Source organism: Ahaetulla prasina, chromosome 1, assembly GCF_028640845.1.
Source record: "Ahaetulla prasina isolate Xishuangbanna chromosome 1, ASM2864084v1, whole genome shotgun sequence".
NCBI classification, from domain to species: Eukaryota; Metazoa; Chordata; class Lepidosauria; order Squamata; family Colubridae; genus Ahaetulla; species Ahaetulla prasina.
The window spans coordinates 345,008,087-345,033,797 of record NC_080539.1 but is presented as its reverse complement, the minus strand read 5'-3'; the positions used below and the strand labels follow the sequence as shown (position 1 = coordinate 345,033,797).

General features: G+C 39.5%; 1 protein-coding gene across 1 annotated transcript in view; it reads right to left on the bottom strand.

Annotated features, from left to right (window-relative positions):
- Positions 1 to 25,711, bottom strand: part of PPP2R5E (protein phosphatase 2 regulatory subunit B'epsilon) — an 80,438-nt gene that overhangs the window by 36,530 nt on the left and 18,197 nt on the right. Inside the window, exon 3 of the mRNA XM_058162915.1 lies at positions 978 to 1,174. Within this exon, the coding sequence (XP_058018898.1) occupies positions 978 to 1,174 (197 nt within the window). The remainder of the gene's footprint in view (positions 1 to 977; positions 1,175 to 25,711) is intronic.

The window sequence follows — 25,711 nt, the reverse complement described above, 5'->3', positions numbered from 1 at the left end:
TTTCCTAGGATATAGCTTCTTTTCCAAGAGGGGACGCCTGTCAGGCCTGGAAACCATATTAGACTTTAGGTTTCCAGACGCTGCCACATTTTTCCCCTGAGGGGAAGAAGGGGGGCTGAGGGGTATGGTAACATTCTTTAGACGGTCAAGGTCGGATGGGGTTCACATCTGCAGGAAGAGTGGCAAGAAGATATTCGAATGGACTGGGAGAACGTGGGACCATGTGACCATCAAAGGGTTCAGGGGGGTGGGACTCTTGGGGTTTGTATAACTGGGGGAAAGAATCCGGAACTTCAGTTTTGGAATTGCACTCATCGTGTGCCAGTCTCCTCATGCTAGTAAAGAACTCTGGAAAAGAAATGTCTCTGAGTTTCTTTTGCGCAGAAAAGGTATTTCTGGAACCTTGACAATGGCTTTATTAAAGCATTTCCAGTTAGTAGCCCCTTAAGTATCCAGAAATGATTTCAGGTCCCAAATTGTTAAGTACTGTAAAGCAATCAAGATTATTTTTGGTTACCTGGAGATCAATCTAATGGAATTTCACTACTTTGCAAATCAAAATAATAATATAAGATGCAATTGAAACCACATTTTAAAAACACTGATTTATAATTATATCCGGCACAGAAAATTTCTTAACCTCACAGATGAACATTATTTTTTTCCTAAAATAATCAAAATACTACGCGGTGTTTAAATAAAGCATAAAATCTTTCTGAATTGTAGCAAATTAACATAAAAGCCCTGGATATAAATAAGCTAAGAATAAAAGATGCCTTTATATTCCCACACATCTTCTACTATGCATATTATTTATCTGAAATTAAGAACAACTGCAATTTAAATGCCTTTCCTGTTTCGCATTTGAAAAGACTAAGATGGAATACTAACAGAGATGTAATATTCTTATTAAACCTGCTTACTAAATAATGGTATCTATAAAGCATTTATGATTTTCTAAAAAAAAAATAACTTACCATTCTAACTACTTCAGGGTAAGTCTGCTCAGTCAAACACCCTCTGCTTATTGTAATGTAATCCACAAGTTCATTAAGAGTTGAACGTTTGTATTCTTTCATTTTAAGATCTGATAGTGTGTCCATGAAGTCAAAAATAACACAGCACTGCTGAAGTTTCTTTAGAAACAAGTCAGGTTGATCTGAAGATGGAACGTCTGCAAGATAAAAAAATTTTTTTTAAATTATTGCATAAATTAAATCGTGATTTAGAAGACAGTAGCATAACTAACAACATATTTTTGGCAAAATAAGGACAACTGGAGATTTTTGATACTTAAGTTTTTGGGCAGAGAATTACCTATTTAGTCATCAATTTGTAATACTTGTGTATTATTTCAGCAACATAGCTAGGTCACTGATTTGGAGTTCAATTAATGGTGGCTTAAATAGCCTAAGTCCTGGAAAAGAAAATAACATTCTAAATTCCCACCTAACAGAAGTGGAACATGCTGAGCAACCCATATACCTTAAAGAGAAAAAAAATGAAGAATAAATATTACTAAAAATATAACAGCACAAGAGAGATATTACATAAAAGTTCACATCCCTCAAAACGTTTTGATGGGCTTGATAATAAGCAAATCAATCTGTAATAATTTCAAGACAGATTAGAATAGAATAGAATAGAATAGAATAGAATAGAATAGAATAGAATAGAATAGAATAGAATAGAATAGAATAGAATAGAATAGAATTTTATTGGCCAAGTGTGATTGGACACACAAGGAATTTGTCTTGGTGCATACGCTCTCAGTGTACATAAAAGAAAAGATATGTTCATCAAGGTACAACATTTATAACACAATTGATGGTCAATATATCAATATAAATCATAAGGATTGCCAGCAACAAGTTATAGTCATACAGTCATAAGTGGAAAGAGATTGGTGATGGGAACTATGAGACGATTAATAGTAGTGCAGATTCAGTACATAGTTTGACAGGGTTGATGGAATTATTTGTTTAGCAGAGTGATGGCCTTCGGGGGAAAAACTGTTCTTGTGTCTAGTTGTTCTGTTGTGCAGTGCTCTATAGCGTCGTTTTGAGAGTAGGAGTTGAAACAGTTTATGTCCAGGATGCGAGGGGTCTGTAAATATTTTCACAGCCCTCTTCTTGATTCGTGCAGTATACAGGTCCTCAATGGAAGGCAGGTTGGTAGCAATTATTTTTTCTGCAGTTCTAATTATCCTCTGAAGTCTGTGTTTTTCTTGTTGGGTTGCAGAACCGAACCAGACAGTTATAGAGGTGCAAATGACAGACTCAATAATTCCTCTGTAGAACTGAATCAGCAGCTCCTTGGGCAGTTTGAGCTTACTGAGTTGGCGCAGAAAGAACATTCTTTGTTGTCCTTTTTTAATGATGTTTTTGATGTTAGCTGTCCATTTGAGATCTTGCGATATGATAGAACCTAGAAATTTGAAGGTTTCTACTGTTGATACTGTGTTGTCAAGTATTGTGAGAGGTGGAAGTATGGAAGGGTTTCTCCTAAAGTCTACCACCATTTCTACGGTTTTGAGTGTGTTCAGTTCCAGATTGTTTTGGTTGCACCACAAGGCTAGTCGTTCGACCTCTCGTCTATAGGCGGATTCGTCATTGTCTCGAATGAGACCAATCACTGTTGTGTCATCTGCGAACTTCAGTAGCTTAACAGATGGATCATTGGAGATGCAGTCATTGGTATACAGAGAGAAGTGGGGAGAGCACACAGCCTTGGGGGGCCCCTGTGCTAATTGTACAGGTATTTGATGTGATCTTGCTTAGCTTCACCTGCTGCTTCCTGTTTGTTAGGAAGCTTGTGATCCACTTACAAGTCTGTTCCGGTACCTGTAGCTGGTTTAGCTTAGTTAGAAGAATGTCTGAAATGATGGTATTGAATGCTGAACTAAAGTCTACAAAAAGGACCCTTGCATAGGTCTTTGGAGACTCAAGATGTTGTAGGATGTAGTGCAGAGCCATATTAACAGCATCATCTGTTGATCTATTTGCTCAGTATGCAAATTGCAAGGGGTCTAACAGCGGATCCGTGATGGTTTTCAAATAAGAAAGCACTAGCCTTTCAAAGGTTTTCATGAGTACAGATGTTAAAGCAACTGGTCTGTAGTCATTCAGTTCCTTGATGGTGGGCTTCTTCGGCACTGGGATGATGGTAGAGCGTTTGAAGCAAGAAGGAACATAACACATCTCTAGTGATTTATTGAAAATATGGGTGAAGATGGGGGCCAATTGGTCAGCACAGACTTTTAAGCAAGAAGGAGTTATCTTGTCTGGGCCTGGAGCTTTTCCTGGCTTTTGTCTGTGAAATAGGTCCTGCACTTCCTTTTCTGTGATCACTAGGGGTTGTGAACCCAATGAAATGGGGTCAGTTGTAGGAGGCTTGGCTGTTGTTGGTGTGTCTGAGATGGGGGTTGTGGAGATAGGTGGCTGTAGTTTCCTTTCAAACCTGCAGTAAAACTCATTCAGGTCATCTGCCAGTTGTTGATTACCTTCAGCCTGGGAAGGAGGTTTGCCATAGCCGGTGATATTTTTAAGAGTTTTCCACATGTTTGCTGGTTCATTTGCTGAAAACTGATTCTTTAGCTTTTCAGAGTAGCTTCTTTTTGCTGCTCTGATCTCCCTTGTTAGTGCATTTCTGGCCTGATTGTACAGCATTTTATCACCTTTTCTGTAGGCTTCCTCTTTGGAACGTCGTAGCTGCTTAAGTTTAGGTGTAAACCAAGGTTTGTTGTTACTGTATATTCGCAAGTACACATAGGTCTTCACAGAAGCTGACATATGATGTTACAGTATCTGTGAGTTCATCCAGGTCTTCAGAGGTATCTTTAAAAATATTCCAATCAGTGCAGTCAAAACATGCCTGTAGCTTTAATTTTGATTCCTCCGTCCAGGTCTTCACTGATTTAATTATTGGTTTTGTGGCTTTAAGTCTTTGCCTGTAAGCAGGTACAAGGTGAATCATGCAATGATCAGAGTGTCCTACAGCTGCACGTGGTAAAGACCGATAAGCATCTTTTAGTGTTGTGTAACAATGGTCTAGAGCAGGGATGTCCAAACTTGGCTCCTTGAAGAGTGGTGGACTTCAACTCCCAGAATTCCCCAGCAAGCAACTTGCTCATGTTTACAGCTCATGCTGGCTGGGGAATTCTGGGAGTTGAAGTCCACCATTCTTCAAAGGGCCAAGTTTGGACACCTCTGGTCTAGAGTATTCTTGCCTCTGGTGGGACAATTGACATGCTGAAAGTATTTTGGTACTCTTTCCTTAAGTTTGCCTTGTTTAGATCTCCCAAAACAATGGCCAGTGAATCAGGGTGTTTGGCTTCAGCCTCCATGATTTGGTCAGCTAGAGTTCGTAATGCCTTGTTTACACAGGCTTGTGGTGGGACATAAACAGCAATTAGAAGAAATGAGGAAAATTCACGAGGCGAATAGTAAGGTTTGCAGTTGATAATTAGAGTCTCTAAATTGTTGTCACAGAATTTGTAAATTATTTTAAAATCTTGACACCAGTTTCTATTAATATATAGGTATAAGCCTCCTCCTTTCTTTTTACCAGATGTTTCTGGAATCCTGTCTGATCGTTCAATCTGAAACCCTGGAATGTTCAGGCTGTTATTTTCAATTGAATCATTTAACCAGGTTTCAGAGAAGCATAGGACTGCTGAATTGCGAAAATCAGAATAGTATTTGTTTAAGAGGAGTATTTCATCCATCTTATTTGTAAGTGAGCGTATATTTGTTAGGAAAATTGAAGGCAGAGGAGTTTTAATGCGATTTCTTAGCCTGATTAAGATCCCAGATCGTTTACCTCTCTTCTTTCTCTTCTGTCATTTGGTTTTTTTTTAGTAGTCCATGGCTCCGTGGGAATTGCCTCCTCCTGTATTAGAATCTCCTCCGTGTTTGTAAAGACAGGCGGGGGTGAGATCAAAGAAAGCTGCTCCTTAAAGAAATGTTCCTTAATTTTTAGCAGATGGTCTCGTGAGTAGGAAATCCGTAATGAGTCACAGAGAACAATTAGAAATAAAGAAACAATTAGAGAGCATTTCACCGAGGCAGCCTTCGTCGGTGCCATCTTGGCAATTATATATACATAATATATATAAAATATATTATGCATATATAATTGTGGCGTGCAATAACTTTGTCTCCTATAACTTTTAGTAGTTTTTACATGTTACTTGTGCAAAAAAGAAAAAAGAGAAACATGTTATATTAACATTTTATTACTTTAATAGATCACAAAAACCCAAAATGGAACGTATGAGAAAAACTAAATAAAAAAGTGCACACACACACATGGACACACAATATGTATACAACTCAGTTTTTAAACAACAAATTGAACCTTGGCCATACAAAATCATATTGTTCTTTGGTGGACAGCCAGTTCAGGCTGAAAATTCATACATTTTGCCAAGCCATCTTTTGGTATCCGGTACACTGATGTATTTCCAACTCTTTAGAAACCAGAGAGCAACAGACTTGGTGAATAGACCAATTCTCCATTGCAAATTTCTTGTGAATTATTAAATACTTACTTTAATAAAATTATTTAATTACTAAGAAAACTGATTTGTCAGTTTAGTTTTAAGAAAACTATCTATTTATCATAGAAATGTCTGAAGATGCAATACATCTGGTCAAAATGAGAACATAACAAATGTTTATTTGAATATGTTGATGAAGATTCTCAGTCATCCATGTGGAATTTTCTGAATAGATTGGCATTCAAAGGGTTTAGGCAGCTATATTCTTCTTGGGACTCTCGAAGGTTTTTGAAGTATCATTAACAATGAAACAAATTCTCATGAAATCCCAAATTCCTTTCCCAATTTCATCCAAATGTATCTAATTGCTTTCCTGGAAATATAGTAAATGTTTGGCTATAATTTGTTGAAGAGGAACCATCCCAGTCAGGAGGAGGGCTCCAGCAGGGAATTAGTCTGGACTCATTACATCAACACAAGTGACCATTTTTACCACAATAATTAAGCAAATCACTAGTTAAGTGAATCTTGTGGTCATTAAGCAGAGGGCTTTCCCAACTAACTTTGGTTTCCAGCAGCTGGCCAGAAAGATCACAAATCACAATCACATGACCTAAATACATTGCAGGTTGCCAAGCACTCAAACTGTAATCATGTGACATGGAGTTGGTACAATAGTCATAACTTCAAGAACGAATTGAAAGTCACATTTTCCTAGGCTGTTATACTTTCGAGCCATCATTAAATGAATGGCTGTAAATTGAGACCTACCTATATGCCCAACATATAATTGAAACCTGGCACCTCCCATCGCCACACTATGGAGAATCAGGAAAATTAAAAACTTAGGCAACTTCAATTTAAAAAAACAAACAAACTTGTGTGCCAAGAATTCCATATAAAAGTAATAATTAGTCATTTATCTAAAATATAAGTGGAATTACCATAAATATCCCTCTTTAAATGTGTACCAATCAAGAGTTTATATTCATTTTAACAGCTTTTTTTTTCCCCATAGCCTCTTGGTTATCCTTTTTTTAGATTTTTTTATTAAGCATTACATTTATACAGCTAAAAACTAATACAAATTACAAAAAATAAAGGTGTAAAAAAGAAAAGAGACAGAGTGCAGGAAAAAATAGCAAGGAAAAAGAAAAATATACTTTGTCATAACATGTATAGACAATTTTAACAATTTATCACCTCTTAAAATACAGCAATCTCTTCATCCCATATTTCATCACTTATCTATTTACACATCTTTAAAACCCTGTCATTCAGTACTAGTCAGCAAAAGTCCATTAAGGGTTACCAGAAATAGCAATATTTACTTTAACCTTGATCAAATAAACTAATTTCACATTCCTTCCCTTTACTTTTCAAAACTTCAGTCTTTAATCCCTTCAAATAATGCCCTAGAGCTTGATTCTTTTTGTGTGTGTTCCTTCTAATCAGTTTTCAAAACTTCAACAGGCCTCCTCTGCAAATCCAATCAAGTCACTCTTCCAGTTTGTTATCTGTATTTAATTATCAAGACATCAACTGGTTTCATTTATATGTCCAATATATCATATTTTTCCAGATCATTCTTGTAAGCCTGTCATTTTAAAATCCACATTAAAATCAGCCTTATCCAATAGAACTTGTTCCTCATCCATAACATCATTTACATACAGTCTATTTTGGCAGAGATTGTAAAAATTAACTTCTGAGTCCATTGTTCACAAATATTTTCAACCTATCCAATATTAAATTATTTTGCTCCAATCTGTGTTAACTAGTCAAATTTAAAATTTCCCCTTTAATTGCCTTCTAGTAGATTTTAAAATGACAGCTTTTGTTCTCAGACATACAAAATTTGGCTGTAAATGCATGCATTGGTCAGAAAATGATCTATTTAAAAATTACCATCATATTTGTGAACAGTCACTAAACAAGTGACTGAATATACTGAATATTGTTATTGCATGAGAAATCAAATGTCTAAAGTAAGATAGCAAACATCACTAACAGATTCAATATTACATGTTGGATGGGATGAGAAAGAATAGAATAGAATAGAATAGAATAGAATAGAATAGAATAGAATAGAATAGAATAGAATAGAATAGAATAGAATAGAATAGAATAGAATAGAACAGAACAGAACAGAACAGAACAGAATAGAATTCTTTATTGGCCAAGTGTGATTGGACACACAAGGAATTTGTCTTAGGTGTATATGCTCTCAGTGTATATAAGGAGAATAAAATACATTAATCAAGAATAAAAAGATACAACACTTAGTGATAGTCAAGGTTTCTAATAAGCTATCAAATTGTACTAGGAAACAAATACAAACAAATATAAATTGAAAGATATAAGAAACATGGTTATAGTATTAAGTGGAAAGAGGTAGATACTACTAAGGAAGAGGATAATAATAGTAATACATAACATAACATAACATAACATAACAATACAGTCTTAGTAAATTATTTGATAGTGTAATTCCATTTGTAATAAGAAAAGAAAAAGCAACTCTGGTTCCTGCTGCTACTGAATGCCAAGTCACATTGTAACAAGTCCATTATCCATTTGTTCATGGAGTAAATGGCTCCCATGTGAGCCATGAGCCTATCCCAGTCATTCACAGCCTGACTTGGGACAATGGTTGCTAGCCGATCTTAGTGGCTCAAAGGGTCTTCGGTGAAGGCATGCAAAACCTTTGTCAGGTCCCAGGTGGGGTACATGTGAACCACAGGAGGCCTCAAGTTCGTAGCTCCCCGAGGAACCTGCACACAGTAGGATGTTTAGTGAGAGATTCTAGACTCCCACATGATAAGACTGAAGACACTGTTACCACCTGCCTATGAATGGTATTAGGTGGCAACCCTTTGTCCAATCCTTCCTGGAGGAACTCCAGGACTTGAGCCACCGAAGAAGGATCAGTGTTTGTCCTGGAGCACCAGGTGCAAAAGGCCTTCCAGGTAGCCTTCCGCCCCTGGTGATGCAAACCTGCTGAAGAACATTGGCAGTTGTGTGTTGCAAGGTGAAGCAAATAGGTCTAGGGCTGGAACTCTGAAGCAATCTGTCAGTTCCTGAAATAGGGTGGGGTGCAGGCGCCATTCTGAATGGTCCACTGCTGCTCTGCTGAGGCATTCTGCCTGCACATTCCGCACCCCTGAAATGTGTTCTGCCCTTATGGACAGAAGGTGTCTCTCTGCCCAGAGGCCCAGGTGTTTGGCTTCTTCCATGAGGGATCTGGAATGGGTACCCCCTTGGCAGTTGATGTGGGCCTTGATGGCCACATTGTCCGTCAAGACCAGAACATGTTGTCCGGCCACAGTACTCTGGAATTGCCTGAGAGCCAGGTGTGCTGCCCTGAGCTCCAGCCAGTTGATATTGTGGCTCAAGTCCGTCTTAGTCCACTGGCCTTGGGCTATCAATGACTGGAGATGAGCCCCCCAGCGAACAGACTGGTGTCCGTCATGGTGGTCAGACAGTCAGGCCCTTTGAACAGGCATCCTCTGTTGATGGCACCCACCATTGGAAGGACTGCAGTACCTTCTGTGAACTCAGACCCTGGCTGATGAGTTGCTCCTGCCGGACCTTTGATAAGGCAGGAGGAACCATTGTAAGGTCCTGCCATGTAGATATGCCCTGCAATGGAAATGCAGGACACCATCTTGCCCAGGAGTTGTGACAGGAGAGCCAAAGATACTGTACCTTCATTCTGTATGTGCCTTGCCAAGGTCTGTAAGCTGTCTTGTATCTCCGATGAAAGGGAGATCGCACACAAAGTGTTTATGATCGCTCCCAGATGGAGCAATTAGGTGGTTGGAGGGAAATGGTTTTTCTTGGTGTTGATCGAAAAGCCATGGTCCGGGTGTACCTGGATCATTGTCTGTAGGTCCTCCTCTGCCTGGGGCCCAGAGGAGGACTGGATCAGGATATTGTCCACGTAACACTGGACTCGGATTGGCAGTGCCCGCAGGTGGGCCGCCAGTGCTGCCAACAACTTTGTGAATGTCCTTGGTGCTGATGATAGGCCGAAAGGCAAGGCCTTGTATTGGTAGTGTTTGCTTGCATAAAAGAATCGAAGGTACATGCAGGTATGCCTCTATCAAATCTATGGAGATGAGGAAGTCGCCCCCTCGGATGCTTTCCAATATTGACTGGAGGGACTGCATCTTTAAATGTTTGTAGGTAAGGTATTTGCTCAGCCTCTTCAGATCTAGAATTGCTCTCCTCCACCACCACCACCCCGAGAAATCAGCTCTCTAGTACCATCTGGTGACCAGGTGCAATAGTATATTTACTGCAAGAGGCTTGGTTCTTTGCAAGGCTGTAATGGTTGTTCCTCTGAAGGGCAGAAAATGACAGCAACTCCCACAGGAGGGCTTCCCAGGTCCTGGCTTCTACTAGCCTTTTTGGCTTTGGCCAGTTCTTTTTCAATGGCTTTTTATAGTTGTTTGGCCTCCTTTTCAGACGCTTTGGAGCCCCTGCTGCTCACAACGGCTGTTTTATGACTCCGAGCCATCGCTCCTTTGGCAGCCTTTTTTGGCTGGAGGAGTCCTGTCTACAGCTGGGGGGGTGTTGTAGGAAAAGCCCTATTGTCCCCTTCCTGTGGCTGGTAGAGGGCTCTGGAGTTGCCATTTTCCAATGCGTCGATAGGCAGAGCTGACCCACAATGGGCTCTTGCTGCCGCAGGTTGTAATCGCGCCGATTGCGCCAGCCACTGTCAGTATGCCCGAACGAAGCCAGACAGGGACTGAGTCCCCTCCACTGTTTGCGTGGGATATGCCAGGGGCCTCGGCTCATTGGCACGGAGCCGGCTCAGATTCAAGCCCCTCTCTGCTGTGTTGTAGGAATGGCAGGGACATTGGCTTTTAAAGAGGTGAAGAGACAGCTAACCAGCGGACCAGTTAGCCGACAAGATTGCTGTTCAGCAATTGCGAAGAAAATATTTTTCCCTTTGTCTCATAGTCTGAAGAGAATCCAGGAATCAATGTAGCTGTTGAAGCCATTTTGTTTCAAACGTCTCTTCTGGCTGAAGACTGAGCTGAACTAGGAGACAACCAGACAAGGGAGGCATCACCAAAAAAGATGACAGGCTGAGTCTACAGGCAGAAGAGAAGAGCAACACCCATTCCTTGATTCTTTCTCCCCAGCACAATGGAGAAGAACAGGCTTCAACTCAATCATAGTGAGACCTATTGGCTATAGACTTGGGGCCTCTGAACCATGACCTCAGAAGTGGTATGTAATTTGGGGAATCCTCCTAGTTTCCCAGCTCCTGCTGGAGAAGGTGAGAGCTATGGCCATTCCATTTTGGATAGTACCTGTTGTTAAATTAGAAGGACATGCCCATCGTTACTCACACCTTGATCACCTATTTGGAGTACAGCAACATACACTACATGGGGCTGTTCCAGAAATCTATCCAGAAACTGCAATTGGTCCACAATTCAACAACCTGGATAATTAGAGGCAAATCACACTACACACATGTAGCACTGTCCTGGGTCCCAATAGCCTTCAAGGTACTTATTATCACTTGCAAAGACTTACAATACACAACTTGATTATGTTATTTGTGGGACCACCTGTCTGGTTATTTCTGCCTCTCCCCAGATCAGCATGCTCAGGTGCCCTGTCTGAGAAAAAGTCATCTAATGAGAGTTAGGAGACATGTTTTAATGTTGCAGTATTTGCCTTTTGCAATGATTTCCATCAATTCACACACACACACACACACACACACACACACACACACACACACACGAATAAAATTTGGGTGGCCCAGACCACAATAGACTTTAGTAATACTTTTTAAAAATGGCTTTGGAACTGAATCATAGATGAGCCCATTTTCTGCAATTTCAAGTGGTGCAGGTATATATGTATGTATGTATGTATATAGCATGTGTATTTTCTGTGTTATGTATGAGTTTAAGCAGATATACAGAAAGCCACCCATCTCAGCAAGGCAATTCTGGGCAGGAAGTACAATTTAAAATATCAATGTAACAATAAAACAAAGAGGTTATAAGCATTATAATCATATTAAAAGCAAAAAACGGCAGACTCAGCTAATTTTCCAAACCCTATGCCTGAGAGAACAGCAAGGTCTTACGGGTTTTCTAAAACATCATCCGACTTGGATCAATCTTAATCCAAGGTTGGTGTTGGATTAACACCAAACAACACTTTGGGATGGTGTTCCAAAGAAACACATCACTAAGAGATACTCTTTAATGGTGCCTGGATCATGCCCCTCCTTTCAGATCTGATGGGGCAAGTAAAGATAAAAAAGAGTTGCATCAGAACATTATATGGTAGGTTGAGAACCCACTGTAGTACCCAGTAAGCCAAACAACTGGAGAGCAGGTACCTACACAAACAATTCTGGCAGAATAGGCACCCACAAGCATTTATTACAAGATGTCAGTGCAACACAGTGGGGAGAGAAAGGAAGAAACAAGGTACAAGACCAACCACATGACATACCCTGCCATGCATCAAAAAACATTTCGAAAGCAGTAGAACACAATTTCTGAGTTCTGCAAGTGGGCACTGCACACAGCCCAGAGGCTACCATACAAGGACAAATTATGCATTGTCAAGATCACTTGGAGGTAGGAAATACTTCCAATGTAATCTACCGGATACCCTGCATGGATTGCCCGTGTAACTAGGTAGGAGGAAGCTAACCCACCAGAATGCAAGAGCACAAGAAAGCCTTCAGACAAGGAGACACAAAGTCATTGGTAGCCTCACATTGCAACAAACAAGGACACACATTCAGTTTTGCAGCTACCAAGATTGCTGGATGAGCAGATACAAAAACAGCCAGGGAACTGATTGAAGTCTGCAAAACTGGCCCCTGTCAGTCAATAGGAGTGTTGATTTACTGCCAGTTTACCAAGTATTTGGAGGCGGGGGTTAGATAGTACACGGTGGGGTGAAATCTAAAAATTTTCCCTACCGGTTCTGTGGGCGTGGCTTAATTGGTGGACGTGGCTTGGTGGTCAGATGACTGGGTGGGCGTGGCCAATAACAATAAATAATAAAAATAATAAACAAAGTATAAAAAAACAATAAGAGGTATCAAAAACCAATTTTCACACTTTACACACACACAACTCTCTCTCTCTCTCTCTCTCAGACACACACACACACAAAATGCCACATACAGCTTTCTGAGATTTTGTGTGTTTGTGTAGTTAGAGTAAACACTACAGAAACATACTAAATCTCAGAAAGTTGCACAAATATTTTATTTTACTATTTTATTTTATTTTATTTTATTGTGGACTTCAAATCCCAGAGTTCCTCAGCCAGCAAAGCAGGAAGTCAAAGCAAGCTTTTTTTTTTCTTCAGTAGCTGAAAGAAGCATGCCATTGCAGCCTGAAAGGAGCAGTAATTATAGGTGAGGAGGGGGAATTGGCTGGGCATGGGTGGGGGCTCTTGTAAGTGGGGCTGTTAAAAAGTGAGTTTAAAAGCCTGTGAGGATCAGGAAACTCCTCTGGGATCAGCAGAGGAGGCTTTTAAAACCTGGGTTTTTTTTCTTTTCTTTTTTTCCCTTCGGCTGAAGAGGGTTTTTTTTAAAAAAAACTTTTAAAGTGTTTGATAATCTCTGCTCAATCCCACGATCATCAGAGGATTTTTTTTTACTTTTAAAGGCATGTTTCGGCTAAAGAAAAACTTTTAAAAGAAAAAAAAACCTGCTGATGGTGCGGCTCAGCAGAGGCAGGGGGGGCAGGGCCAGGGATTTTTGCTAAAGGTCCTCCGAACCAGCAGCTGCCATCGCTACCTAATCGGGCGAGCCGGTGCGAACCGGAAGCATTTCACCCCTGGTACACGGAAACAACAGCCAACAACTTAATAGCCGGTCATCAACACCCCAATCAACAACTAAAAAGCCACCCACAACCAGGCTCTATATAAATAACACAGAGAGAGAATAATCTGTCTATGGAGATTTTCAATCATCCAGGTTATGGTTGTCCCAAAGGTGCTTTTTTCAAGAGGCAACTGGACTTTCTGGATCAGAAAGTCCAGTTGCCTCTTGAAAAAAGTACCTTTGGGACACACACAATAGTCCAAAGCACTCTCTGCTACAGAGAAGTTCCCTGAGGATGGGCTCCAGCATGAGTCTGAAAGCTCAGAAGACATAACCTTTGGTCCTGGTGACTGGCCCAGATTAGATTCTGTGAGTAAAGACAACTGGAAAGAATGGTTGGTCTTAATACTAACCATATTTTTAGCTACAGTCATCCCTATCTTCAAAAAAGGAGACCCCAGCTTAGTTGAAAATTACAGACCAATCTCTCTGTGCTGCATCACCTGCAAAGTCATGGAATCAATCATCAACCAATCCATTACCTCACACTTAGAAACTAACAACCTACTCTCCAATAAACAATTTGGTTTCAGGAAAAAATTATTGTGCAACTTTATTTATTTATTTATTTATTTGATTTTTATACCGCCCTTCTCCCGAAGGACTCAGGGCAGTGTACAGGCAAAAAATAAAACAGATAATACAATATACAATTTAAAATGCAATTAAAAAACTTATTTTAAAATTAGCCTTAGAAATAAAAATATACAATAAACTAAAAACCCCATTTAAAATTAATTAATAAGAATTTAAAATTAATAAAATTCAATTTAAGCCAGCCCCGCGCGAATAAAAAGATGTGTCTTCAGTTCGCGACGAAATGTCCGAAGGTCAGGTATTTGGCGTAAACCCGGGGGAAGCTTGTTCCAGAGTGTGGGAGCCCCCACAGAGAAGGACCTTCCCCTGGGGGCCGCCAGCCGACATTGCTTGGCGGACGGCACCCTGAGAAGTCCCTCTCTGTGAAAGCGTACGGGTCGGTGAGAGGCATGTGGTAACAGCAGGCGGTCCCGTAAGTACCCAGGCCCTAAGCCATGGAGCGCTTTAAAGGTAGTAACCAAAACCTTAAAGTGCACTCGAAAGGCCACAGGTAGCCAGTGCAGTCTGCGCAGGAGCGGTGTTATATGGGAGCTACGCGTAGCTCCCTCTATCACCCGCGCAGCTGCATTCTGGACTAACTGAAGCCTCCGAGTGCACCTCAAGGGGAGCCCCATGTAGAGAGCATTACAATAATCCAAGCGAGAGGTAACGAGCGCATGAGTGACTGTGCACAAGGCATCCCGATCAAGGAAGGGGCGCAACTGCCGAACCAGGCGAACCTGGTGGAAGGCCCTCCTGGAGACGGCCGTCAAATGATCTTCAAACGACAGCTGTTCATCCAGGAGGACACCTAAGTTGCGCACCCTATCCTTTGGGGCCAATAACTCACCTCCAACAGTCAGCCGCGGCTGCAGCTGACTGAATCGGGGTGCCGGCATCCACAGCCACTCCGTCTTGGAGGGATTAAGCTTGAGCCTGTTTCTCCCCATCCAGACCCGTACGGCTTCCACACACCGGGACAGCACTTCAACAGCTTCATTGGGGTGGCCTGGGGTGGAGGAGTACAGCTGGGTGTCATCAGTGTACAGCTGGTATCTCACCCCAAAGCCATTGATGATCTCACCCAACGGCTTCATGTAGATGTTGAACAGAAGGGGCGAGAGGATCGACCCCTGCGGCACCCCACAAGTGAGGTCCCTCGCGGTCGACCTCTGTCCCCCTGTCAACACCGTCTGCGACCGAGGAGAACCACCGATACACGGTGCCTCCCACTCCCAATCCCCCCAACCGGCGCAGCAAGATACCATGGTCGATGGTATCAAAAGCCGCTGAAAGGTCTAATAGGACCAGGGCAGAGGAATAACCCCTGTCCCTGGCCCTCCAGAGATCATCCACCAATGCGACCAAAGCTGTCTCCGTGCTGTACCCGGGTCGGAAGCCGGACTTACAACTTCTCCACTGTAAAAACATATGGACTACAAATCTTGATCAAGGCAAAACAATAGATGCAATCTATATAGACTTCTGCAAAGCTTTTGACTCAGTAGTACACGATAAACTTCTCCTAAAACTAAAATCCTATGGTATTTCAGGACCCCTTCACAAATGGATATCTGCTTTTCTGTCTAACAGACAACAAGTGGTCAAAATTGGCAATGCTCTATCAAATCCTGTTCCTGTCAAGAGTGGCGTTCCTCAAGGCAGCATCCTTGGTCCAACACTCTTCATACTATACATTAATGATCTTTGTGACCATATCGCAAGTAATTGTGTTCTCTTTGCTGACGATGTCAAACTATTTAACACCACAGACAATGCACCTATCATCCAAAAAGACCTTGATCATCTAACCACTTGGTCTAAAACTTGGCAACTCCAAATCTCAACCAGCAAATGCTCAGTTTTACATATAGGGAAAAAGAACCCAAACACTAAGTACATACTTGATGGACATTACCTTACAGATGACCCCCACCCCGTTAAAGACCTTGGAGTTTTCATGTCAAATGATCTAAGTGCCAAAGCCCACTGTAACTACATAGCAAAAAAGGCTCTAAGAGTTGTAAACCTAATCTTACGTAGCTTCTTTTCCAAAAACACTACACTACTAACCAGAGCATATAAAACATTTGCTAGACCAATTCTAGAATACAACTCGCCTGTATCTCTGACATCAATACAATTGAACGAGTCCAGAAATATTTTACAAGAAGAGTTCTCCATTCCTCTGAAAACAACAAAATACCTTATCCCACCAGACTTGAAATTCTAGGCTTAGAAAACTTGGAACTCCGTCGCCTTCGACAAGACCTAAGTTTAACTCATAGAATCATCTATTGTAATATCCTTCCAAAGACTACTTCAGCTTTAATTGCAATAATACAAGAGCAACCAACAGATTTAAATTTAATGTTAACCGCTTTAATCTAGATTGCAGAAAATATGACTTCTGTAACAGAATCATCAGTGCTTGGAATACTTTACCTGACTCTGTGGTCTCTTCCCATAATCCTTTAACCAAAAACTTTCTACTATTAACCTCACCCCATTCCTAAGAGGACCATAAGGGGCGTGCATAAGCGCACAAACGTGCCTACCGTTCCTGTCCTATTGTTTTTCTTTCCTTTTCATATATATATATATATATATATATATATATATATATATATATATATATATATATATATATATATATATATATATATATATATATATATATATATATGCTTATACCTCCTAATATTTACTCATATATATGTTTATATACTATATAATCTTTTTATATGATGTTGTGACAAAATAAATAAATAAAATAAATAAATATCAACACTGACTAAAACCAATCCCAGAAGAGGAAGGAAACTAATGCAGCTCTGTGCCTCAACTCCCAACTCCTGGAATCAGTCCAGGACATCGTGATAGATGCTTTTGAATACCACTGAGAGGTCAAAAGAACAACAGAATGGGCACACTACTGCTATCCCACTGTTGCTAGAGGTTATCCATACATGCAATCAGTGTTGTTTGGGTTCCATCTCTGAGCCTGAAGCCAATTGAAAGACGGTTAAGATATATAAATCCTGGAGTCACACTTTAGTGAACTGGGCAGGAATATAAACAGTTTCAGTAAATCAAATAAATGTTTTTGCTCCATTGAAAGATTAGAGAAAAACTGCAGAATAAGGAAATAAAGCTCCTGTTCTCTTGCTGTCATAGTTCAATTATTTATACTTTTTATCAAGCTCTGAAGCCAAATCGGGAAGGATGACTAATTTCTTTCAGTTTCTAAAAACATTTCTTCATAGGAACCATTAGAAGCTGCTCATCCCCTACATATTGAAAATGTACTACTCTATATCTCTTGTCTTTGAATTAGTACCACTTCCTCCTTCCTAACTGCTATATCTTTCATTTCACTTCTTCACTTCACTTCTTCTTCTTCTCGTGCATTCAAACAAGCTTTTAGTTTTCTTATGCATAGATTCAGCCCTCTTTCTGGTGTATCAATTTTACTCAGATTTTGTCATCCTTCTACTTGTAGATATATATCATGATAATCAGCTCAAAATTAGTGACTACTGGCTCAATTTCAGATGGCAGCTCTTAAGTTAATATTGCTTGATACACATCTCCAATCTGACATTCAATCATGTTATAAGTCAAAACAATTGCCTCTTCTGTTGGAGCCAAGTTCTTATACACAGGAATAATTGGATCAGCAGCTGGTAGGAATTGTTCTATCTCCATCCAAGACAATACCACCCAAGTGGGTGAAATGGAAGCAGGAAGAGTCTGTTTCATGTATTTACAAGGCATTCAATCTCCCCCAATTCAAAACTTAGTAGAAAATAGTTTAATTAATATGTCTGCTTACCAATTATTTTTAACAAGCAGTCCAGATAGAGTTTTCAAGCAGCTCACAGGGGGAGAGAAGAACAAACTGCAGTTCAACATGACTCCAGTTTGGCCAGGAGTCAAATTTGTTTTGTTCTTCATCTTGTTTTTAATCTAACAACTGAGATCCACAGAGCATCAGTAAGCTACACACTGATATCCTTAACCATCAGCAGCCAGAAATATATAATGAAATAAGAGAAGCTGAAATAAAGTAGAAAATTAAAACACAAATGAACCAAGGTAACTTCTCTAGTTGTACCTGTAGATGACTACCATTACAGAGTTTTAAATAATCAAGGCTAAAATCCTGGGCACTTAGAACCATTTAATAATTTCAATCTACAACTGACAGTAAGTTTTTTGAGTTTTTTGAGGCATCTTTGTTGAATACAAAATTCACATGTCGGAAGGACTGAACTTTTCCAAATTAATATCAAAAGTATTAAGATTAAAGTTGCCAATGATGATGTTATAAAATCATTTTTACCTGGCATACTTTACCCATTTTTGCCTATATTACCAGATAAAAGTATGTCTAAAGTAGCTTTGGCTTTTTCATAACTGTTTAAGTTGAATTGTTAAGACTTATAGTAATTAAAATTGGCATATGTGCCTTCACACAATTCTATGGCATTCTAATGATTTTACTCTGTTCAAATCAGCTTCCATATCTTCTTGCCATTAATTAGGTTTGGAGATTAATAAACTATTAATTTGTCTTCACATAAGATAAATACGGTAATTTTGCTTTCACTCCAGATTTATTCCCATTTTCTTCTTTTCTTCTATATATTCAAAATTACCTTTCCTTAATGAGATGCTTACCAGTCACTATTCTCATTCATTCTTTGAATGGCCCAATTATTTTATTTTCTTCTTCATGCTTATCCATACATGTCACAGTGTCAAATATTTTTTCCTCTGGATCATACTGATTCAGAGTACTACATAATTTTTCCAGAACTATTTTGTTCTTATCACAACTCACTGGAGAGTAACAAACATCTATACCTGCTGTTCTATGCAATCTAAGATCTTCAATTTGGCTATCACCACACAAACCAATATACTGTTGTCTATATTCCACTAACTTAAAAGTATATACAATGTACTTACATATATAGTATTTAAAATCACTTACATATATTAAATCATCTTAAAAGTAGAAGACAAGAAATATCAACTGGACCAAAAACATTATCTGAGGCAAAGAATTCAGAATAATGTCTCCCATCTTCAGATCACGTATCAACTGCTCTTGAGCAGCATAATTGTATGCACTGGAGTCTCAATTACCCATCCCAAATTCATGTGTGTCATGGAGATAATTAATTGCTGAGACTTCCCAAAAGACACTCCCAAATCATGGAAATTGAAATCCTCAAATACCAATGGGACAATCTCATATGAGATCCTATAGCTCAGGAAGCAATTAGTCAGGCAGCAGGATGGTAAATGAGCAAGTTCCCTAACCTGTCACTACAATTTAATTTTCATACTCTATCACTTCAAGATTTGGTGTTTACCAACAGCAGATGCTGTCTGTGATAGTGACTCCTGAACTGAGGAATGAGTCTGCAGGGCAGAATCTTTGATCAGCATTAAATCATTGGTCTTCCTTGCCCTATGATGATTATCTCCAACCCATGGCTACCAAAATTTGCTTTTTTAACCCCTCATCTTTATGCCATCCACAAAACCTCCTGACATGTGGCTGTTGCCAAAGCACCTAAGGAATTACGCTCATCCTGAGCCATCTCAATCTCAACACGTACCATCAGCCACATCCAGATATACTTTAGCAAACAAACAGCATGAAGAAGACTAATCTGACTTGCCCAACCAACTTATAATCACATGTACTGCAACAGCTTCCCCTCAATAAGAGCTCCTTCAACAGAAATGTTACCTTCCCAACCTCTTATTGTGCGGTGAGCACTCTCACCTCACCCCTTGTTTCTTATTCAAGGAGAATGTGAGTGCAAGTACTTGACCCAGTTGTAATTATAGAGAAAGAGAGATTGTCAAAGGTGCCAGATGCTATAGAGGCAGCAATCCCTGCACATTATCACAACCCCCATCAATAGCCACTATAGCCAATGGAAATGCCATGGTCTTTAAAAGTTATGTCAGCATGCTACCAGAAAATCCCCAACTAAGCAATATGTGATGTACCTTCCTGCACCTAGCCTGTTTGCTTGATTAATCATCACTGGTGTTAGGCATCTACTCCAATTACATCAGCAAGGAAAGCAATGTCATCCTCCACTCCTACTTCACCCTTACTATTCATTATTTTAGAGAATTATATATTAGCCTTGGCTTCTGTCTTCCATCCTCTGCCACATAATTTCTTTCCAGTTCCAAATTCAAAAGGTCCACATGGCCACCATGTTTCATCACCTGATCATCATATCCATTCAACTTTCTAAATCTTATCTAAATTCACTTATATCTTCTCATTTGGCCTTGAAAAACACAAGTTTGTCTTTGAAGATGACTTGAAAACCTCAAGTAGTGAGAATGTTGCATAAACTAGGCATTAAAATGATGGCAGCATTAACAGGAAGCAAATTTGAGTGGGTAGGCTATTTCAACACTATCATTGGGATAGAACACATGCTTTCCATTCCTAGTAGGATTAGTAAAACTGCTTGAAATTATAGAGTGTTGCTTAAGAGATAAATCCAAGATTTCTGTAAGAAACCTTTCTATATTTTTGTATAAAAGCAATAAGTCTTATATGTTACCTTAAAGATTAACCAATATTATTATAAAAAAATATAATTAATTTCATTAGATGTATCTGTTTTTAGAACTGAAGAGAAGAATATAGATACACAGTTGTTTAGCAGGGAGAGAGAAGGGAAAAGGTGAAATGGGGGGGAAGAGAGGCTAGGAACAGGAATACAATAATTTATGTACTGGTTATAAATAAACAGTTAAATGTCTTTGTTTCCAAGGAAGCAGATTTGTCAATATATTGCAGTAAAAATAACCAAGAATTTTGTAATATTACAGACAATAAAGCAAATGCCATGAACCCATTGTTAATATATTTTCTTAAAACTGGATGCCAATACAGAGAAGATCCTGTTCTAATTCTCTCATAGAAAACTACTTTATGTTTATGTAAATGCAACAGCATGCAACTATCCTAAAATCACAAAAAATTAATAAAATATAATCATAATCAAGTGGTGAACGTAAATCATACATCCTTTAATATAGCTATTGCCAAGGCTCACCATTATTGCCAGACCCCAGGTATAAGGCAAGGGAAATACATTAACCCCTCTGGAGATAAAACTAGAGTGGATAATCTGTAGGCCATGTACAGCCCCACACAATAATCTGCAGTCCTAGTTTCGAGGTTATTATGCTGAAATTTACCAACTATGAAAAGGGTTGCCACAATCTTCTGCTAATTTGCAGAACAGTTTTTATTCCATTCCATATTGAAAGCCAGCTGGGTGACTTTGAGCACCTCTCTCTCAGCCCAATCCACCTCCCAGGGTTGTTGTTGGGAAGAAAACAGGAGGAGGAAGTTGTGTTGGATATGTTCATCACCTTGAGTTATTTGTAAAAATAATAAATGTGACAGAAAAGAAGGAAGGAAGGAAGGAAGGAAGGAGAGAGAGAGAGAGAGAGAGAGAGAGAGAGAGAAAGAAAGAAAGAAAGAAAGAAAGAAAGAAAGAAAGAAAGAAAGAAAGAGGGAGGGAGGGAGGGAAAAAGAAAGAGAAGGAAGGAAGGAAGGAAGGAAGGGGAGGGAGGGAGAGAGAGAGAGACAGAAAAAGAAAGAAAAGAAGAAAGAAAGAGAAGGAACGAAGGAAGGAAGGAAGGAAAAGAGAAAAAACAGGAAGGAAGGAAGGAGAGAGAGAAAGAAAGAGAAAGAAAGAAAGAAAGAGAAAGAAAGAAAGAAAGAAAGAAAGAAAGAAAGAAAGAAAGAAAGAAAGAAAGAAAGAAAGAAAGAAAGAAAGAAAGAAATTTATTCTACATAAACTAGAAAGAAAAACAGAACAGCACTTTAAAGTAAGGGAATACATGTTATTTTGTTGCATCAGTTTATGGTACTAATAAACGGTTAAAGATATCATTTAATATTCTGGATTCTTTTTTTCAGAAGAAATAAATACATTATTGTTTTTATAAGACATGATAATCTCTTTGTTGAGCAAGCATTTTTAAAAGGCAGTTTCTATCAAAGGTACAAAAAAAAGCATCTGAAATAATGTGTCTTTTTATTTCATCAGATTGATGACTTCCTTCTCTCCTGGATGTACAAATACACACCCTTGAATTAGCTATGTCTGGAATGTAGATTTTCCATCAAGCTACAACTTACTTCCTCCATAGCTAAACAGAACGCCAACAGCTCCTCAAGGAGTTCAAGTAGAGGTTTACTATCTTGAAGAAATAGTACTGGAATAACTAGATTTAGAATGAACTCAGTTGCAAAATAGAGACCTTTTGTACCTAGACTTCTTTTCAGAAGCAATCAATACAGACATGAGAGCTTAACAAAACATTAGATCCTTTTGAGAGTACTGCATGATTGTGTGTGTTTCTATAGCCATGTATTTTGTAGAAATTTTATCTTTTCTAGCCCTTGACCTTAGATGATATTGAACTTGAGTCTAAAATTTACATTTTGCGCAAATTATAACTTCCTCAAAGGTATTAGCATAGTGAGCAAAAGTCATGCATAATTTTGGGGTTGTGAGGTTATACCTCCAATGTAAAGCACCTCCACTGGAGCTCCAAGCAACTGGCAGAGAACTCTTTAAGCAAATGTTCCAAATGGTAGAAGCGACAGCAGAGAAGTCTCTTCTCCTGGATTCTGGCAGCCAGAGTACCCAGGCTATAGGGACCGTAGCATGACTCCTCCGCCGGCACAGGTGAGGTGAGTCAGTCTGATTGGGATGAGATGTAACTTGGACCCATGCCATGAAGGGCTTTAAAGGTGATTATCAACATTTTGAATTGCAGCCAGAATCAAACTGGCAGCCAGTGCAGCTTGCAGAGCAATGGTGTTACATGGCCACTGTTGGAGCCCCAAAAACTATCCACGTCACCACACTCTGCACCAGCTGTCGCTTCCAAATGTTCTTCAAGAGTGGCCCCATGAACTGAGTGTTAGAATAGTCCAAATGCGAGATGGCTAGGGCACAAATGATTGAGCACAGAGACTCTTGATCAGGAAAGGCCGCAACTGGCACACAACTCAACATTCTGTAAGAGCTCTCTTAGTTGCAACTGCCACCTGCTCTTAAAGCAGGAGTTGAGAGGCCAAGAGAACCCCCAAGTTGTAGTGTCACCCCATCCAGAACTAAAGATATCAAGTCCCGAATCTTGGGGCCCCATACACCCAAAGCCATTGGTCTTGCCAGGTTTCAGCTGAAACCTGTTGTCTCCATCCAGGCCCTCAAGCTTCCGGGCAGTGTGAGAGGGCAGGAACAGTATCACTTGGGTCATCAGGATTACACAAAGAAGTCTTTTCATGCTTATTTGGAGATGGTTAAGATTTAACTTCAACACAGAAGAAGCAAAACAAGTGAGGTTTTTTTTCAGTTACAACTCTTTATATCCTATAATAAGTATACTTAAAAAAAGGTTCCTTGGAAAAATTGAATTAAGTATCATCAAGTCAATATCAACTCTTTATAGTCTCAAAGAGGATGGTCACAGTCACAAAAAATTCTGCTTCCATGTTGTTCCAAAAGAGTCTCTTACCTCTATTTAAATTTTCAGAGAAAGAAAGAGTGAGGAAAGTTAAAATCCCTTCTACCCTTCTCCAGTAGGATGTTTCCCATTAGCAAAGAATAATGTATACAGCTCATAATTCTAATACAGATTATTAAATCCTTATGAATATAAGTATGCCTTAATTCACCTAAAACAATGCAAATTATCACTACTGTATTTTTTAGGGGTTGCCCACATATTCATGTTCTCTTCCCCACATCTGAGATATGAGATACACTTATAATAATTAATCTGAAAACAGAAAAACTGGGGAGAATAAAAGCACAAACAAAATATACATTCATGCAGGAAGGACAGGCAGTGGTGAAATCCAGTTTTTTTTACTACTGGTTCTGTGGGCATAGCTTGGTGGACGTGGCTTGGCGGGCATGGCAGGGGAAGGATACTGCAACATCTTCATTCCCATCCCACTCTGGGGCCAGCCAGAGGTGATATTTGCCGGTTCTCTGAAGTACTCAAAATTTCTGCTACCAGTTCTCCACAACCTGTTAGAACCTGCTGGATACCCCGGAGGACAGAGTAAAGATTTTTTTTTCTTCCTAGTGTTTTCCCACAAGTGCAAGGTCTGCCTTTCCCCCCTCTGGATCAACCAACTGTTGATCCATTGGTTGCAACTGGAATTGACCAACCAGCTTGTCACCTGAGACCGACTTGGTGGCTGAGAAAGAGTAACTGGCCCAAAATCATCCTGCCTTACTCATAAGAGCCAGCTGTGTGACTTCAGGTCACTTATCGTCTCTCAGCCAATGATGTCAGATCGGCAACAAGCTGGCCAGTCAATTCTTGCTGTAACCAATGGACCAACATTGATCCTTTCCCAAAAAACTGGCCCCTACACTTGCTTGAAAATGCTAGAGGAAAAAAAATATCACTATGCCCAGTGTATATATAGTATTTTAATATATTGTTCATATTATTGTTGTATGTTAACTGTTCAAATTTAAACAACTTTGAGGTTTCTAGTTATTTGACCCCCCACTCCCAAAGTTCCCTTTGTCTCCTGTTCACTAAATAGATATGACTATGTTGTTGTGATAAGAGCCACCAGCTGAAGGTGAAGGGCCTGTCTAGAGGGACTAAAGAGACATTCCAATTTAGAATCTGTTCAGGAGAGGACACATTTGAGGTCAAACCCTCAGATCTATATCTGATGTTTCCTAAGGGAAGGCAGACAGTTTGGCCAGATAACATAGAGATCAACAATAAAATATCTACTTGTGCCCATCCACTAGTGGTTCTAGTTGCTTGGATCTGATAGTTGTTTTCTTCACAACGTAAGTAAAGTTCAATGCCTTCTTGCAATTTTTTCAACTTTCCAGTCTCATGCAACAGGATTTCCTAGTGGCCTGACACACCTTAGCTTTTTTGAGATACAACGGCTGGCTAGACACTGTCATTTGCAATAATATTTTTTTTAAATGAATGAAAATTGTATATGACTTACCAAATCAATGCAAGTACTATAGCATATTTCCACCAGACATTTCTACTCTCTCTTATACCTCCAAAAGAGCTGTTCTGGAAAAATCAGGGACTGAACACAACAAGCTCTATACATCATAAATACAGCCAGAAAAGAGAACAGGTAAACCTCGACTTACAACAGTCACTTAATGACCGTTCAAAGGTAAACCAGGCTCAAAGCAAGTTGCTTATAACCTGTCCTCAAAGTTGCGACTACCACACTCTACCCCTGTGATCGTATTGTTACTTTCCACATGTTTGGCAACCGGACCGACAGCAATCAGTTGCAGCATCCCAATTAATTACATTTTGTGACATTTTTTGCCATTTTCAGGCAAGAAGTGTCAAACCACAACCAATTGATAAACTGGATTAGGACTTATGATCACATGATTTACTTAATAACCACTATGTCTCACTTAACAACCAGCAAAGATGGTTGTAAAATCGAGTTTTATCATATGGTAACTTAATTTATAACCACAATGTCTAACGACAAAGATTCCAGGCTCAATTGTGGTTGTAAATTGAAGACTATCTGTATCAGCAACTCTCACTTGCCTAAATGACATTCCTTTTGTTCACTAACATGGTTCTTTGAATCCAAATCAAAAAAGTAGATTCATACTGCTCCACAAAAAAATTCAGTATTTATAAAA